We start from the raw sequence: 17775 nt of genomic DNA, 5'->3' as shown, positions 1-17775 counted from the left end.
TGTTAAAAATTGTTCTTATGTACAGCAAATAATTCATTAATTTCGTAAAGTTTAAGTACGAAGACTTAAAACGGAACGTAATTTTCGATACCAAAACATTTCATCGGATGAATGTTGACCAATGACGTTGATTCTGGGTTTACGTCACGCCCCGTTTTCAGAGATGTACTTGCGTATTTTTAACGTAAATCGTAAATAAAAAAGGAGTTTGACCAGGAAACGATTATACTATGTAAATAACTCTTATTATGTTTAATTATGCTTTGCTTATATTAATTGTATGCTACGCATTTTATTAGAATTATAACATTAATGAACAAATTTGTTGTTATTCTATTAAGGTGCATATGTAGTAGCGTTAACCCTTTTAACTTTTTTCAATTATTGTGCATAACGTAATCTTGAAAAAAAATTGAAACTTGAACATCGTATTAATTTTTTCAATGTCTCTTTAAATACCTCTCTGTGAAGCGTACGATTTCTGCACATGTGCAGTACGTGTTCAGCTAACCTTTTGAAAATGGATATTGATATCGATCGCATTGTTTTCCTTTGAGTTATTCAGGCCGAGTATTTTACATGTACGCTGTCTTTGCTTTTATAGCTTAATATAATCAAGACATTTCAGATCGTATTTACAAAGTTTCAGTTATTATTCTATCTCTCTCTAAACAATCTCAAAATATCGACCAATTAGTTATTTTTACGGAGTCACACATGGAACAGTTGTGGAGAGCTTGTTTACGCATGTTTAGTTATTAATAAATTTTGTATTTTTTAGGTAATAAATAAAAATGTTTACGAACTTTATTTTAACTTTGCTCGTTGCCGTTGCTAATTCGGAAAACATTTATAATGCTGTCGAAACCGAGATGTTCGCCGTACCTATCAGCCCAAATTTATTTAATTGGACTTATCAGGGTGAGTTTTTTACATTTTACGTTTTATTTTATGAAATTACTTTTAAATGTTTCTGTTACTTACATAGTTAAATGTAATTGAAAGAACAAAAAGAGTTTACCAAGATAAAATACTATGTTAAATAATTGGTAAAACTACGACATAATTATACTCACATAAGACATGTTTAGTGGCAGTTGGCAGCCCATAAAGCGCATAGATAATATGGCTGCTGGAACCTTAAAGTTCTGGAATGAAGACCATGGATCAGCAAGCGCCGGCATCCACTCACAAATTGAAGAGACTTTGTTAAAGTCATCGGAAGATGCTGTATGCAGGCCACTACGAATGGATCCTATTGATAATCTATAGGGAGGGCCTATTTTTCCCGATTTGATTGTGACTGGGAAAAAAACCCTTAAAAAATTCAACAACAGGTAGTGATTATTATCATTCATATTGTTAGAACAATATGAATGTGGTAGGGTAAAACAAATAATTAATGCTTATATTAATTATTATAAATAATACGACTTGCAAATGTTGTAGTATAAGTAGAGTCAATAGCCATATGCATTAGTTATATTTCATGATAAACGATTTAAGATCTCAGTGGCCCCCCAATCCCGTAAAACTGTAATTTGTAAAGCCTTGTAGAGCCTCCCCAGGGAGACCTCGACGTAAGCTCCGTTAAAAGAGGTTTAAGGTAAAATGCCTTCTGCGCCGCGTCCCCTGGAACCCAGGTCTTATAATATAGAAACGCACGGTTGACAAAACGCACACGAGATATTCGTGAACAGATGACTTAATGTTTATCTACGTCCTCTGTTTTTACGTACATTTAACTGAATGTTTTATCATTAGATAGTTATTAACCGTAATTTTTAAGTTTTTTTAATGGATTTTTAATAATAATAATTTTTTCGTAGAATTCGACGAACAGTATCGCTTTCATGCGGCGATGAAGGGCAAACCAGAGCTGCCGCCATGGCTTCGTTACGTATACAGTGGACGACATCATTCCGGGTTTATTTTCGGTACACCACCAAGGGGCACCGTATCTCCAATCACCGTAAATATCCTGTTATTTATAATCGGCCATGATTTCTTTGCAAGGTCGGACTAAAACCAATATTATCTCAGTTATGATGGAACGATATAACTTCGGAAGGATTTAAACGTCTAAATGGAGTTTGAATGTGAAATATTGACAAAATGAATAACTACTATATTCGCCGTTTAGAGTTAATATATCGCACTATTTTAAGCAAATTATTGTGAAAAATAATTATGTTGACAGTCAATTCACTTAAAAGTATATTGATACTTCGGTTTTTTTGTCAAATTCAAATTTCGAAAGGTCACTTTTGGTAGGACGTTCAGCAATAACTTCTGAAGGTCCATCGCGTCGTAGGGAGAGGAGCCGGGTACGGTGCTCGGAGGGTGTTCTGGTTTTAGGAGGCCTTGCACTCGGCTTTGACCTTTGCCGATTAGTCACATTTAAATTATTTCTAGAAGCTCGTTCAAGAAACAAGCTGATGTTTCTTTTCAGGCATAAATTCTTCAGCAGCTTATATAGAGATTTCGCTGTTATATGTCCTCTACCGCGTTGTCTAAGGGATCTCGTCGTTTTTAATGAAATAGTTAATTTTTCATATTTTATTTTTTTACAAATCTACCACATAGTAAAAACTATCTTTATTAGAAATTCTTTTTGCTTTTATTTTATTTATGCTATTATCTACTAAGATTATTACCTGTGACCACTTTTGTACGATACATACTGAGAAGAATGCTAGATGAACACATTTTAATTGAAACTAAAATAAATTCAGCTACCTGGTTTCCTAACGCGCTGTGATCAGATAAGTCTACAATAAATTCTACGATTTGTTTTTGTGATCATCTACACAATATGCATAATATAGTTGTATTATAGATAGATAACTAATTTTGAATTATAATTATAATACTGAAAAAATCCCTCACATTGTAATAGAATTTATATACAAGCTTCTGTATATGGTAGTGTGTGTAAAATTGTGCATAGTTCCGGACGGAACGGCGACGGAATATATATATATATATATATATATATATATATATATATATATATATATATATATATATATATTTAACGAAATAGGTTTAATGCAAACCACATAGACCAGGGATGGCCAAACTGCGGCTCGCGAGCCACATGTGGCTCTTTGAACGATTATTTTTGGCTCTGATTGAATGACGAATATTTCAATGCTTAAATTAACATTGCCTATGTCACCTCCAGAGAAATCGAAACAAATTACTGGCGTGAATAACAATTATTATTTTTCCACCATAAAATTAAATACCGATCATAATTAACTAACCGGCATCTTAAATATTACTAGGAGTGTTGTCATATACTTGTGCAATTAAATCTAACTTCGATAAACATATTTTGTACTTTTATTGTTTAAGTAATTTCAATAAATAGGCATTTAAAAAAAAAAAAACATTCTTTTGTGTGTTTTCAAATTCAAAATTCAAATTTCGAAAAATGGCTCGCACTATTAAAGAGCTTGTACACCCCAGGTATAGACTGTGTGGCTACATGATTAAGCATAAGGATGAGATTATTATATTATATTTATCACATCGATCTCTGTATCAATATCAGCAGAATAACCACGTAAAAGTAAACTGTAACTCATAATGCTGGGTAGAAATAACAAAAATGGCTTAATCTATAAATCGACGGTTTCTTTATCGCATATTTTACTGAATGAACTTGTTCAGTATGGCACAAATATGGGGGCCTCTTATAGCTTCGCGTGTACGGTTCGCTCAAGAAAAACTGCAGTATCGAATACACAAATTACTTAAAACAATTGGGATAGTTCTTCCATAATGTATTACAAAGTACCTTGAACAACAGGTTATCCCAAAATTTTGTTTGCAAAAAATCTTTAATTCATTTTCAATAAACGGAATGTATTTTTTTAATAAAATTTTTTATTAATTACCATTTAGTTAGAAGGCATGTTATTCAATAAACAAAAATATAAATGACAAGAATCTTTAGCAATGATGTCGCTGATTATTTTGTTTTTAATTACGCTATATCTGATAAAAAAAAACAATATTGTTAAATTTTTCTTCAAAAGATATGCTGTGGAGTTTTTTCTGCATCTTCTTCTCAACTATAACACCAGAGTAGAGTGAAAAATAAAATTGATTTAAAAACACAGTTGATGATTAATAAGATTCCTGTGAAAAGTTTTAATGTTTGAAATGCATTTAGAATTATATCTTTATCTATATTCAGCTGTACTTTAGTTTCAGAAGTTTTATAATTAGGCCAAAGTGTTTCTCATTTAGTCTTTTTCTTGTTAGGTTTTATATGAATAGGTTTAACATGTAATAAAATCTCTTTGGCTGTACTTTTTGTATCTGACTGGTTATGATGATATTAAAAAAGTTACTTTAAAAAAAAGAAACAAATTGGTAAAATTCTGTTTCAGGCCTTTTTTCATTTGTTTTTCTTTCTGTTTTTCTTAGTGAATCAAATGAACAAATTCGGTACATATGGAACAATTTTTTTTTTATATTTCTCGGACGTTAGCGACCACGCCTTTGTTTTAACAATTACAATTATTATTTCCAACTTTTTTTGCACGCGTTGCAGCATGTCGCAGCGTTTACTCTCTAAAACAATTTCCTAACATAAATCTTAGGTCTTAATATCAGTGTTTTGTTTGTTTTTCAACACGCCCTGACCATGTCCAGCTGTTAACAATACGAAAAAATGATTGAATTAAAGCAAGACAATATTGTGAAGTTTTTTGGACCTAACTAATCTATCTGGTAATTTTAATAAAAAAGAAGGAGCTCGCTCTGGTTCCTGAGTTACCAATGTACATGTAAAAACCAATGTACAACTTTTGAAGAGCATTGTTTACATCGTCTGTTATTATTCGTCGTTTTTCAATTTTAAAAATTAAACATCTAACGTCTGCAAGAAATATTAACTCACGGTAGTACCTTACAAGGTAAGGCAAGTTATTGATACGAGAGGAATTAAAAAGTATCCAATATGGAGTCTTGGGTATGTAAATACCTACTCGATGTACGCAGTTCATTGCTCGCTAAATTCACATTAGTCATGTCTGATCTGCTGTGTGACATCTTTAACGCAGCGCCCAGATCGTTTCCAATTTTAAAATGTTTTGTTTTTTTTTTAACCACGTGTTTTTTGTCTTTTTTACACTATATTAAAAGGAAGTTTAAAAAATGGTCCGTATTATAGAATGTTAATTGTGTAAAATTGAATAAAAGTAAAAATAAATCATCTTTCAGTATTATTTATTAGTAATTTTGTACAATGTGGAAATAATTGAGTGGTAGCCCAGCTGTAGAGGACTAAGACTTGTGTGCTTTGTTCGCAGAGAGAAGCAAACAAACAAATCATCATTGCACCCACATTGTGCACTGTGTGTATATATTTGGTTACAACGCCGAATGCAGCCGCGTGTATATAGGCTTCGGTTTTAATCATATGAAATTGAATGTATATTTACGCTTATGATGCAAATGAGTTGTTGTAAAGCCAATTATAACTTAAAAAGACACAAAATCCGTGGATAAAAAAAAAAACATTTTTTCAACACAAAAAAAATCATTTCAGCTAGAGGTAATCGGGCTCAATCGGCAGGACTACGAAACTCGTTGTGTCCTCATAACCCTAAACATACAACCGAAAGAAAATATGGCTCTACACGAAGTTGAATTGAAAATAGACAATCTAAACGTGGAAGACCTCCTTGACGAGCACAGGTAAATAAATAAATCATAAATATATGATTACATACATTAGATAACTAGTTTTACATAAATATGAACTCTGACAGATATTGATTTTTTTTATGATCAAAAAGTTAAAAAATGTTATTTTATCAAAAGGTATCTTTTTGGATTTTTGTTTATATTACGTAAATGAACAGTTGATTTCATATATCCATGTAACATTTTTGTCAAAATATACTTTCCTGGCTCATGTAAAATCTTTATATTAAGTCATCAATGCCTATTGAGTCACACAGATTAAGGTTCATAAATTTATTTTCTATTTCCCTTAAAATTTTAATTTGCCACTTTATATAAATATGTGTGTGTGTGTGCGTGTGCGTGTGCGCTCGGACACGGAATGTGTATGTGCGCTCGGACACGGAATGTGTATGTGCGAATACGGACTGGAGTAAGCTGTTACATTTCTTAATTCAAATTCAAAATTTTTTATTCAACATACGGTGGATTACATCTCTTATTGACGTCAAGTTTAATGTGCCAACTGTTCACATGATAAATGTCACAGAACTGAAAAAATAGGCGAAAGAACCTCGTCGGGACTACGTATATTTTTAAAAGAGTGTAAAATTTTCATAAACATTTAAATAGTCAAACACATCATTTTCAAGGTGATCTATGTAGTCATTTAGAGACTTATGGCCTTTGCAAGTACTGAAAAAGTTAATTAAGTAACTTAATTTGCTTCATGGGGAAAGTCTACATAGGATATCATTCCATTACGGGGCGAAAGCAATATGCCGGATTTTTTCCGGTTAAAACCCCACGGTCTTCTACTTTGCCTTTTGTTAATATTACGGGAACGCATGCCACCGTGGACTAAACGACGATGGTCTAATGCCTCATCGTCAGAGCTGCAGCACCTTACCCATCATCATAACGACGCGATCAGAAATAGCTTGAACTCCACAGGCCCAGGACATATGGGTCACCCTAAATTCGTTGCCAAGGCTTTGTTACGGAGGTTATAGGGAGTCGTGGGTTACCCTTCTTCGACATCCACATGCGGATAAAAAGCTTTTATGTTCCTTTTCTCTCTTTAGCCTCGTATTGCAACATTACTATCTAAAGTAACAATCCGAAACCAATGCTGACGAGAGAACATTTGACGTTATTTAATGAAAAGTGGTTGAACATCTTTAGTGAAGTCGTAATTGTCAAAGAGCAAATATTTGTCGATGACGAAAAAATCGGATTCATCTAACGTTAACTTCGTTTGTCAGTAAAATCATATATTAACGTTTGTTAATGGTAACAAAAGTTAAACATATATGCTCTATGGAGAGCATAGAGGATTCCTGTAAACCATGAGACATAATTGTTTTTCGCAGGTATTCCTCTAATCGTATCTCCTCTAAAATATCTCTTTAGAGGGTGTTATTAAAATAATACAAATTAAATTTTTTTTATGAAACATTTTGATAGATAAATAATCTAATTATTTTTTATTTATGAAAGAAATATAAAAAAATATGCTGTGTCCTGAAGAAAATTTTGTACTAAACAAAGAAAAGATTGTCTTCTAATAATATCATCAAGATGTTCTCCAGGTCTTCGTCAAAATTCTTCTATTAGAACCGATGTTATTTGTTTTAGAATATTTGTCTTTTATTGAGCAAGTGTTATCGGAGAGCTACAGAATATTTCGCTCTTGTGATGTCCCTGAAATAAATTTTAAGGCGACAAATCTGGTCTTCGTGGCGGCCATTCAGTGTCACCCCTCTTTGATATTACTTGTCTTTAAAACAAGACGTGAAACACGTTGCTCCGTCTTGCGGGAACCAAGTCATAATTCATTGAGTTCTTGAAGCTTTCGTTGCAAGAAATTATTTTCAAAACAAAAGTGAACTGTTTTTATGTCCTACTCTTTAATACAAAAGAAGCAAAATCATTGTCACGAATTTGTTTTTAACTGAATATAATATATTTTAGTACTCGTATCTTATGATAATTAATTATTTAACAGATTATAAACTTTTTGTTAATAGCGCGATTAAAGGTATTTGGAAAGGGGGAAATATTTTAACTTGTCAAACGGGTTGGTGTTTAATTATCAAGTCGGTCGTAAAGCAGATAACTATATAACACTAGTTTAAAAAGTAAAATAAAAATGTTCTCATGCCTTTTATTATCAATCGTGATGGAGGTATGTTCCATTAAGTTGTAATGACTTGTTAAACGACAGTATTATCATAGAATTTGGAATAACGTAGCAATTATATTTAATTAATTACTTTTAGGTAGATAAAGCGCGGTAGGTCGGTATTTGATGTTATATTTGGATGTTGCAACCTCGATTCATTTTAATTTACTACAAGTTCTTTGAAAACAGCACATAACAAATATTTAATAATTTATATTAAAATCACACTTCGAGACTCATTGGAGGAGAGGACTATGCTCAGGATTTAAAAAATAGAAATAGAAATGAGGAGATCCGTAGAACGGAAGCAATTAACATTGACCAGCTGATGGTCAAGCTGAAGTGGCACTGTGCACGCTACATAGACCGCAGAACAAATGGCCGATGAGACTTAAAGTTCTAGCTTGATGACGGATCACAATCACGGACAATCGACCTGGTAAGGGCATCGGTAAACTTTGGATGCAGACCACTTCTAATTCTATGTGGACGTCCTTCGGCTGAAATAGTGAAGATCGGGATGATTAGAAACTTGGTACAAAATAATGTATATCTAAAGTCTAAGGAGACAGCATGTATAATGTAAAAAAAGAGATATTCACAACATAAATGATCTTTAGGTATTTGAAACTATAAAATAAAAATTATTAAAGACAACAGTTATAAATAATCCTTTAGATAACAATTTTAGGATAAGTGTTTGCGTTGTGTTTCATTTATATCAGCGGATAGATGCCCACTGCAAGGCATAGGTATTCCTCAAAGATCACAGAGACCGGTTTTGCTCTGCCTGCATCTGGCAACTTACCGCAACTTTGACTATGTCGTCAGTCCATCTAGTGAACTACCCACGTCGCGTCTACCGGCTTGTGGTCGCCACTATGGAATATTTCGTCATTGCGTGCTAATGTTATTGTTGTTCATAAACGGTGAAACCCTTTGATGAAATCGAATCAAACGTTCTTTCTTCTTTCCGTAATATTTATATATATATACATATTACCCGGCGATAAATATTGCATTGTACATCGACCTTTGGAAAAAGACAATCGGCTAATTTCGGCTTCAAAAATTAAAAAGTAGAATCGTATGATTTTATTTTTTTAAATTAATGTCTAAAAATAATGCTGACACGACGGCACATTCTTGGAATCTAGTTTCGGTATTTCGTGCCACTCGCTGAAGAAGTGATTGTGGGATAGCATTAACGGGATGGTCACTGGGTTCGTTTTGTAGACTTTATCCTTCAGATACCTCGAAACAAAAAGTCCATGGAAGCAAGGTTCGGCGACCCGGGGAACTAGGGGATTGTCACCAAAATGACATCAAATTATCAGGGAAAAAATCCCGACGTATATATCGTTTAACAATCGTGAGTGAACTTACTCTAAATACGAAAGAAAACCTTTACTGTATTTTAATCGTTTGGATAAGCGATGGTATATAATTCAGATACAATCTGCTTCTATCAAAGAACCCTATACGATGCAATTAGATTCTTACAGTAAAAAGAGTAAACCTATTTCTGGCGTAGCATATTCTAGATCACTAAGGTCGTCTGAGTAATAATTTCTCATTAAGATCAAATTGATTCAACATTAAGAATATTTATATATTTCTCTATTTTGTTTATTTCATAAAAGATGGTTTAACCGATGTTATATGTAGGTCGTATAAATGGCTTGTCCATTGCAACTGCAAGTTGCAAGGCTGCTGGTCTATATTAGGTTACTTTTGTTCGTTTACGGATCTCTTTTTTTGACCTGAGATACACTGCTGCCTATGCCATGACTTTTGCAGAGACAGTTGCGAGGGCGATAAGACTATTAAGATAGCGAAGTCCGAGGGCTTGTTGGGAAGCCTCTGCTCTGCCTACTACAATTTCGCCGGATTAAGATCACCTCAATTCTAACCGTTTCGTCGTTCCAGCCCATAGACGCCAGCTGTAAAGCATAGACCTCTTCAAGAGATATCTATGGAAGGATGTACCATAATCGCAGTGTCGTACGCAGAGGGCGCTGCTGCCCATCCTCTGCCATCTTGTCTCTGAGCAGTAACAACGCTATATAATTAATGCGCAAAGTGTGAATTATATTAGATTGTCCCTCGGTTGAACCCACGACCTAGGATTGCAAGTCTATCTTTTGCCGCTGAACTACCAGTGCTCCTGGGTCTGAGTGTTTAGTGCTGTTTAATTTTCTAAAATTACTTTTTTTTTAAAGAATGACTCGCCTGAAAGACATTTTGAGGATGAAGCTGTGGACTGAGAGCAAGCAGGATTTGTATCCGACCTTCTTGTCTTCAGCTATCGACTTGGGTGCACGACTGCCGCTTAAGCCTAGTGATGGAGAAGGGTGGGTATCCAATTCTATAACTTTTTTTTCAGGATTAAAACCTGATCAAATTGTTCGTTTCATTCCGGCGACAATCCCTCAAGATTAATTGGGACACTCAGGGATTCCCAAAGTGGTGACCCCTTTGTTATACGCAAAATTAAAGAAAAGACATGTAATGGAATATAGATAAAATTTTGACAATGGTATTAATTTTGAGTAATAGAAATAGTGAGAAGTGGGATTTATATGCACATAACTTCTTTTTTCAGGTTAGTTGTCCGTTTAGGCAGTTCCATGCCGTTCTCTTCTGAACTGAAGAGACTTCGAGAGGAGGTACGTCCTCTATCCCGCCTACCGAGCTGCCCCAGGGAATACAAACGCACGACAGTGGAAAGACTGTTCCGTGACGCTGGCTTCACCCTAGACTGGTGTAACTTTGAATTGGTAAGTGCTAAGTTTTGACAAGGGCTTCCCTAAACCGAAGCTGCGGTTTCTCCATAGACTTTTTCTTTTATTATAATAAACTTTACAAACTTTTGATTGCTTTAGAATTTAAGATCTATTTCTTTAATTTTTCTAAACTAGAGAATTGTTGTTAAGTCAATTTCCGCAATTTTCACTTGTGCAAACAGGTAAAAATACATTGATTGTTATCTTCAGAGATGTAAACTTAAATAATTCATTATATTACTTCTAGAAGCTATATTTAATGGTCAGAACAGGTATAGCTCTACATATTTTTCGGTAAAAGTTACGTATATATATCAAATCTATTCGCAAGTATTTAGAACGACAATGTTTCTGATGATGAAATAATATTAAATAAGATTAACTTAAAATTTACATGTAGTCTTCGTTTTAACCCATAGGCGCCGACTGCAAGGTGTATGCCTTCCCCAAAGATATCTGAGGAGTGATTTACGACAATCGCCACGTCTGGCAGGCGAGTTGGCGATCGCAGTGTCGTATTATTGTACTCAAAGGACACTGCAGCCCATTCTTTGGACATTAAAGCAGAGTTATGTTTTATTCCGGTGTAGTATAGTAGTATGTATAGTACATTCCGGGAATCGAAACCGCGATCTAGATTTAGTTCTCTACTGTTGGGCTACCATTGCTGCAGTACTTAACATAATATGGTAATAATTATTTATTTAAAATTATTATATACTTAAAAAGTCATAATATGTCTATGTACTATATTATAATTTGGTTTTCGACTTGTAAGCCTTTCTTGATATATTTTCATCAATGGAAAATATTAGATTTATAAAATAAATCATTATTGTTGATCTTTTAACCAAGCTTGTACATCTGTGTGGCAGAGATCAGTCTGTTTATTTTAATCAAACAATGACATCAATTTTAAGATATTGTTTCTATGTATGCGTGTGAATGTGTACACATACGAGTTCACGGACCCTTTCCGCTCCGTGAACTCAGCTGCGATGAAGCTGTAGAAGCCCAAGGGCTAACAGCAACAACTTCAACCGAGAATAAGTAAACGTACGAGTGTGGCGATGAAGAGAGGGCGGAGAAGTTAGTAGTAATAGTAGTTCATCATATCTACGTGGGGACTAATCCGTCAATTTCGTCAAAATTTAATATTAAAGTGGTTCGTAAGTAATATTTAAAAGTGTAAGGACATATGTTTTTTTCGTTACAGTACAACACTATATATAAGCAACGTTCTACCGTGCATTTGGAATATCTTACGGAGTTGCCGAACGCGAGCGGCGCTGCGAACGCACGAGCGCCGGCAACGCCTCCCTGGTCGGCGCCCGCTCGCCACGCGTTGCCACGACGAAGCGTCGCGCGTCAGTTGGTGGCAGCGGTGGTACCGCCTCTCTTACTACTGATGTTAGCTGTGGCAGCGCTCACCGCCGTTCTTTGCTTCAGATATGCCGCCATGTAAGTGTCAGCTTCGCTTCTGTATAAAATCAGATATCAGGTGTGCAAAAAACCAAGGTCGCCGACACGTAGCTCAAAGATTGCTCGTTTGAAGTGGCAGGGCGATGCACATTGCTCGTTCAACCGATGGCCATTGGCCATCAAGATCGCGAGAAATCGCTGGATGCGGGCAGCAAATGCTTCATGGCATCGTGGCAATCTTTGGGGGAGGCTTTTTTGGTTGAGAATGTTTCCAGTAGGTGTTTATTAGCTGACATGATGATAATGAAGTACAATTTTATTTTATACTGCCTACTCTGACTTTCTCCGTACTGTGGCTAGATATTTTTCTGTCACAGTCCAATAAAAAAAAAACAACTTTTTTCAGAGTGATCAAATTATTTATTGATTTCGTGTCTCGGTAAAAAACAACTATTACTTTTAAATCTGTTTCGCTTACTCCAATTTTAATTTGATTATATTTTCATTGTGAACTTACTTTGAGGTTCGTGTGGACGTAGAAAATTGTTGTTATTACTATTTTGATCTCAATTTTTCCATAATTCTTTCCTTAAGAAAGTTTAAGATCTTTACGAGAAAAATTCTATAAATATCCATAATTAGTCTAGCCGTTGTCGAGTCTTGCAGTGAGCAATACATTTGGCTATTAATATACTAGATAGTGTTTAATAGTTAATTACAAAACAATACTATGAAAAGAAAATGCTATAGGTGGGAATGTGTGGTTAGTGTATAGTTATTTATTTTTATCACTGTATAATATGTGTATTAATAAGTAACTAAACATACATAAAGTTTTGCTTCCTTATAAATGTACAGTTATGAAGTTAAGCCATAGATATGTACAAAGAAATTTATATTAAAACTAGCTGATCCCGCAAACGTTGTTTCGCAAAAAAAATGTTTTTAATTTACAAATAAAAAATAAGGGTTGATCGTAGAGAGGTGAAAATTTAGGGTTGTGTGTATTTTTGTATGCTGTATCATAAAAAAATTGTATCGTAAAAAAAACAAAAAATTTCGACTAAAAATTAAAAAAAAATTTTTAAGAGTGAACACTTGCACTGAACAACCCTTAACACTTAGGGGTATGGAAAATAGATAGTAGATTCCGATTCTCGGACCTACTGAATACGCATATAAAATTTGGTTAAAATCGGTCGAGCTGTTTCGGAGGAGTTCAAGTTCGAACACCGTGACACAAGAATTTTATATATTAAAATAAAATATTATTATCGCTTTCAGGACAGATCCGGAGTCAGAATATTTCTTAAAGAATATCTATCACATTTGCATAGATTATAGAAGAAAGAGGTTAGCCATTAAATGTTAAAAATAACTACTAACCTTTGTTTCCTAATGAATTTCATAAAAATTTATATAATACATAAAACTAATTAAATACTAATCTACTTTTTAATATTTGTACAATTATTGTTATTGTTTGTGGATAAATCTATGTTAAGGAATTTAGATATCTTTGCTTAATAATATTAGTAAAATAACTATTATTAGGGCAAATCAGCATCATCTGCATCGTCAACGTTTTAGTTTCATTATTTAAGCACTAGAACATTGACTACTGGACGTAGACGTCTCCTATAGATTTCCAAAAAAAATCGGTTGGTCGCCGCGGACAAGGCAGGACGTGTCCACCCACAAGATGAACAAAAGGCATTATAAAGGTCGTCCTAAGATGCCAGATGCAGGCTTTCAACCGTTCTTATAATAAATCTATGAAGGAGGCCCATGTCCAGCATTGATGTCCTGAAATGATTTGTAATTTTACAACTCTTTATTGTACAGTAAAAAAATACATAGTTTTATTAAAGTAAAGAACAAGTACAATGGGCCGTCTTATCATACGAGGCAATGTCAGATAACTATACTAGGGAAATAGAAAGATAAGTAGCAGGTAGTTAACCTGTACATACAAACATTCATATATACACGTACATTTATTCATATAAATTATTGTAAATAATATTTAGGAATACATTATTTTGGATTGCACATGCCTGAGAGAGAATAAATAAATAGAGGAAGAAAAATATGCTGAATTAATGAAAAAGTTATCACTGGTCAAGAATTTTCCTAATAAGTTTCCTAAAAATAGGTAGAGACTTAGCATGTCTTGTACTTAGCGGTAATGAACGGCCTGGGCGGCAAAAGATTTAGCCATGACCATGATTAAATCAAGTTAAAGATACATTATTTGTAATTATAAGTTTTTGTCGAGCTTTTAGTCATGTTTTCTTAACTGTCATAAATAATAACTTTTATTTGTTTAATTTTAGAGCACACAAATCGGGTAAAGTGGAGCTGTGTAGATACGGCACTGGTAACACCGAGCAGACACACGTCGCTGACAACGGTAGCAGTAAAAGTTTGGGTGTGAGGTAGTAAAATCCTTCATATTTAGTTTTATGCTATAGAGAGCGTAAATGCTAGTAGGATGCCAAATACTAAACATTAGATTCTTATTAGTCTTAGACGTCTTATTCTGCTCTTGTTAGTTAATGGTCTCCACTGTAGAACCTTAAGGCCTCAGCAGCTGTCTTTTCTGCGTGTTATAACTCTGTGTTTGGCACTAATCGGTGTAACATAACTCCGGAAGATGCCCCGTGGAGGGGTGAAATACGTGTTGAGTAATTTGGCGGTGGCGGTTGTGTGATTCGCATTGTTTGCCGCATACGCAATTATCAGCGGGCTTCGGGCGGTGCACTTTGTTGCACGACTACCACTGCATGTACGGAAGTGGCTAAATATTGATCCTTTTTTTTGTTTAGAATGGACTGCCGCAAGGTAACGCCTGATTCCATTAAATATTATATGGCCTTTCTACTGCCACTTTAACCTTTTGCCAAACCTCTGGAATATTTCGGTTACTTTCTACAAATGTAGTTTAAAGTGAGAGACCATGTTTAAATGTCGTAAGTCATCACTAGTAGCACATTGGTACGATGATACGTAGACTTTGATTGGACGAAAAGATGTTGAAGTATGTGAAAAGAAAAAGAGAAAATCTAATGCCCGTTACAATAGTTAATAAGGTTTCTAATATAGCTATCTGGAGATTTACTTGCTCAAAAATACTACATACATGTCTTGCCATCATTTATCGTCTTAACTTCCGTCATTAAGAAACGACCACAGGATGTAATTTCATTGCGAAATTTCGTTAGGTCCAATACTCGGGGCTGACGGATTCTTGCATTGTATTGGCGTTCACCTTCATAGACCAGACTACTACCCTACTTAAACAAATTTTAAATGACGAGTAATTGATTTCAAAATAATCGTAGTATATTAAACAGACTGAAGTTATGTCTAAACCAGGAGGACGAAGCGCACAGATTTTGGACAGTTGTGAATGGCTTGAAAATATTACAAGCAGTTCTTTAAAAGAATATTAAAAATGTGTATTATATACACGTAGTTATAATATTAGCAGAAAAATAAATGAGGACAAAATGCAAAAGTATCGTTAACTTTTCTTTTTTAATAAATTTAAACTGCCTTTTATAACTTTAGTACATTTTGTTCCAAAAATTTAAGTATTCTATAGGGGGATTTTTTATAGGTGTGGTGTAAAACCTTTAAAGGGGTGAATGTATAGCGCAATTGATGTCAATAATATATGGTACATTTTGCCAATGTTTCTAAAAATAACAACGTAATAATAATATAATAAGAAAAAAAAAGTGTCAAAATTTGGATAACAGCATATTAAACTTGATCACCAGTTAGTACAGAAGTAATTGCCTTTACATTCTTTTCTAAAAAATAAATTTTTCAGGGTTTTTATTTTACACAGTGCGATTGGAAATAGGTGTGAAAGCTTTGAAGCGTTTTGCTCACAAAGAACTATACATTCACTCCTTTCTAGCTTTTGATTCATAAATATCTTAACCAGTTTAGAAATACATAGATATTTTTAATCGTACTTAACTAAATAAATTTAATATAATACTAAATCTAACAAATATCTTTTTCAGTCCTAACAACAGCCTTGTGAGGCCGTACAGTCCAAAATCTAGCACCAACCTTGCTGGCAGCTACAACCGACCTCAGCCGCCACCTTACTTGGGTTCTACAACGAATTCCCTTCACCATCGTAAATCGGGCAACACTGTCAACACGCCCTCCACCAGTGGACACACACCGGAACACAATCGCACGCATTTGGCTTTGGAAGAATCACTGAAACTGTTAAACGAAGCAAACATCGCTGCTAACTACGATGGAGTCCCTAAAGACCCGATAATAGACCCCAATAACGGTAGCGAGGATTACGTATTAGTCAAACCGGACCCCTATATCCCGATTAAGCAGAATTTGGATGACATCAACGTACCCGAACTAGCCAAGTACGGTGTCCCAGGAGTTGGCGCTATATGACAGAGTGTTTTAACGGATGGCTCTATGCCACCTGTCAAAACCTGGTTCTGTTAAACACTGGCCAAAATGCAGGTAGTTGTAGTTTTCAAACGAAACCATAGATAATTATTTACGATCTTAGTTAAACCGCTTATAACGTGTATTCAAATTAATAAGCCAATATTGTGATTTAGTATTTTCAACTTTGCATTTAGCTAAAATAAGTAATTAAACATATAATATAACATTTTTAGTAAAATATTCAATGTTCAATTTTAGATATTTAGAAATGTTGTAGACATATTAGTTGTAGATAGATATCTATTATGAAACGTTATTATATATGTCTAATAATATTTAATTACAAAGATATTTTATGTTAATTAATTTATATTATTATGCATGCTTTAAATAATGATAATCCGGGAGAGTCCATAAGAAAATTAGCCAGTTTCTCTTTTGTCTCCACTTTGAAAGTCAAATTCAAAATAGCCTTATTATATGAGATCATTACAATCATTTATAACTGTCAGCTTAAAATTAAGATTACATTACTTGGTAATTCTTCACGTACTGAGAACAACTAACAATAATCTCTGCGGTGTTTGTAATTATTTTTTTATGATTGTTACCAAAAAAAATTCTGAAAATTCGAACAATCCATTTTCATTAGACATTTTATAGAGCACGGGTGGCGAAGCTCTTTGATAGTGTTATCCATTATTCGAAATTTGAAAATTCTCTTGGGCCGCAATTATTTTCAAACGATTTTTTTTAACAAAAATTATATTTATTGAAATAATAAGATAAAAGTCAAAATATGTGTATAGAAGTTAGACGGCACTCGTACATATATATATAACATAAGTTAATTATGATCGGTGTTTGGATTTCGCTAATGTTGTGGTGGAATAATAATAATTATTATTCACACCAGTAATTTGTTTCGATTTCCCAGGAGCTGACATAGGTAATATTGATTTAAATATTTAAATAATTCAACAATCAATCGAAGCCAAAAATAATATTTCAAAGAGCCGCATGTGGCCAACCGTTCCTATAGAGCCATATAGGTAGAATAACAAGTTTATTTTAATTCCTTGGATTACTCTAATATAAATTACTATATGTTTTCACACATATCTTGAATCTGCTATCGAAATAAAATTATCAGGAACCAAGGATACCGACACAGATCGAAAAATTTTCGGGATCGAAAGGTTCTTGTGTGGCTACCACGAGCCGTTAGTTGCGGCGTCG

At 34.0% G+C, this 17775-nt stretch overlaps 1 protein-coding gene across 1 annotated transcript; it reads left to right on the top strand.

Annotated features, from left to right (window-relative positions):
• Positions 1-158: 158 nt before the first annotated feature.
• On the top strand, positions 159-16678 carry Scgalpha (sarcoglycan alpha). The gene is made up of 10 exons (XM_068769552.1): positions 159-232; positions 782-921; positions 1830-1972; positions 5567-5715; positions 10111-10242; positions 10494-10668; positions 11891-12135; positions 13381-13449; positions 14433-14534; positions 16134-16678. Exons 2-10 carry the CDS (start codon positions 795-797, stop codon positions 16534-16536), a joined length of 1545 nt encoding a protein of 514 aa, XP_068625653.1. The 5' UTR covers positions 159-232; positions 782-794; the 3' UTR covers positions 16537-16678.
• Positions 16679-17775: the final 1097 nt, after the last annotated feature.

Source organism: Battus philenor, unplaced genomic scaffold, assembly GCF_028537555.1.
Source record: "Battus philenor isolate CCGP_79_NKW_IND1 unplaced genomic scaffold, ilBatPhil1.0.hap1 SCAF_28, whole genome shotgun sequence".
NCBI classification, from domain to species: Eukaryota; Metazoa; Arthropoda; class Insecta; order Lepidoptera; family Papilionidae; genus Battus; species Battus philenor.
This window is presented reverse-complemented; position numbering and strand designations above follow the sequence as displayed.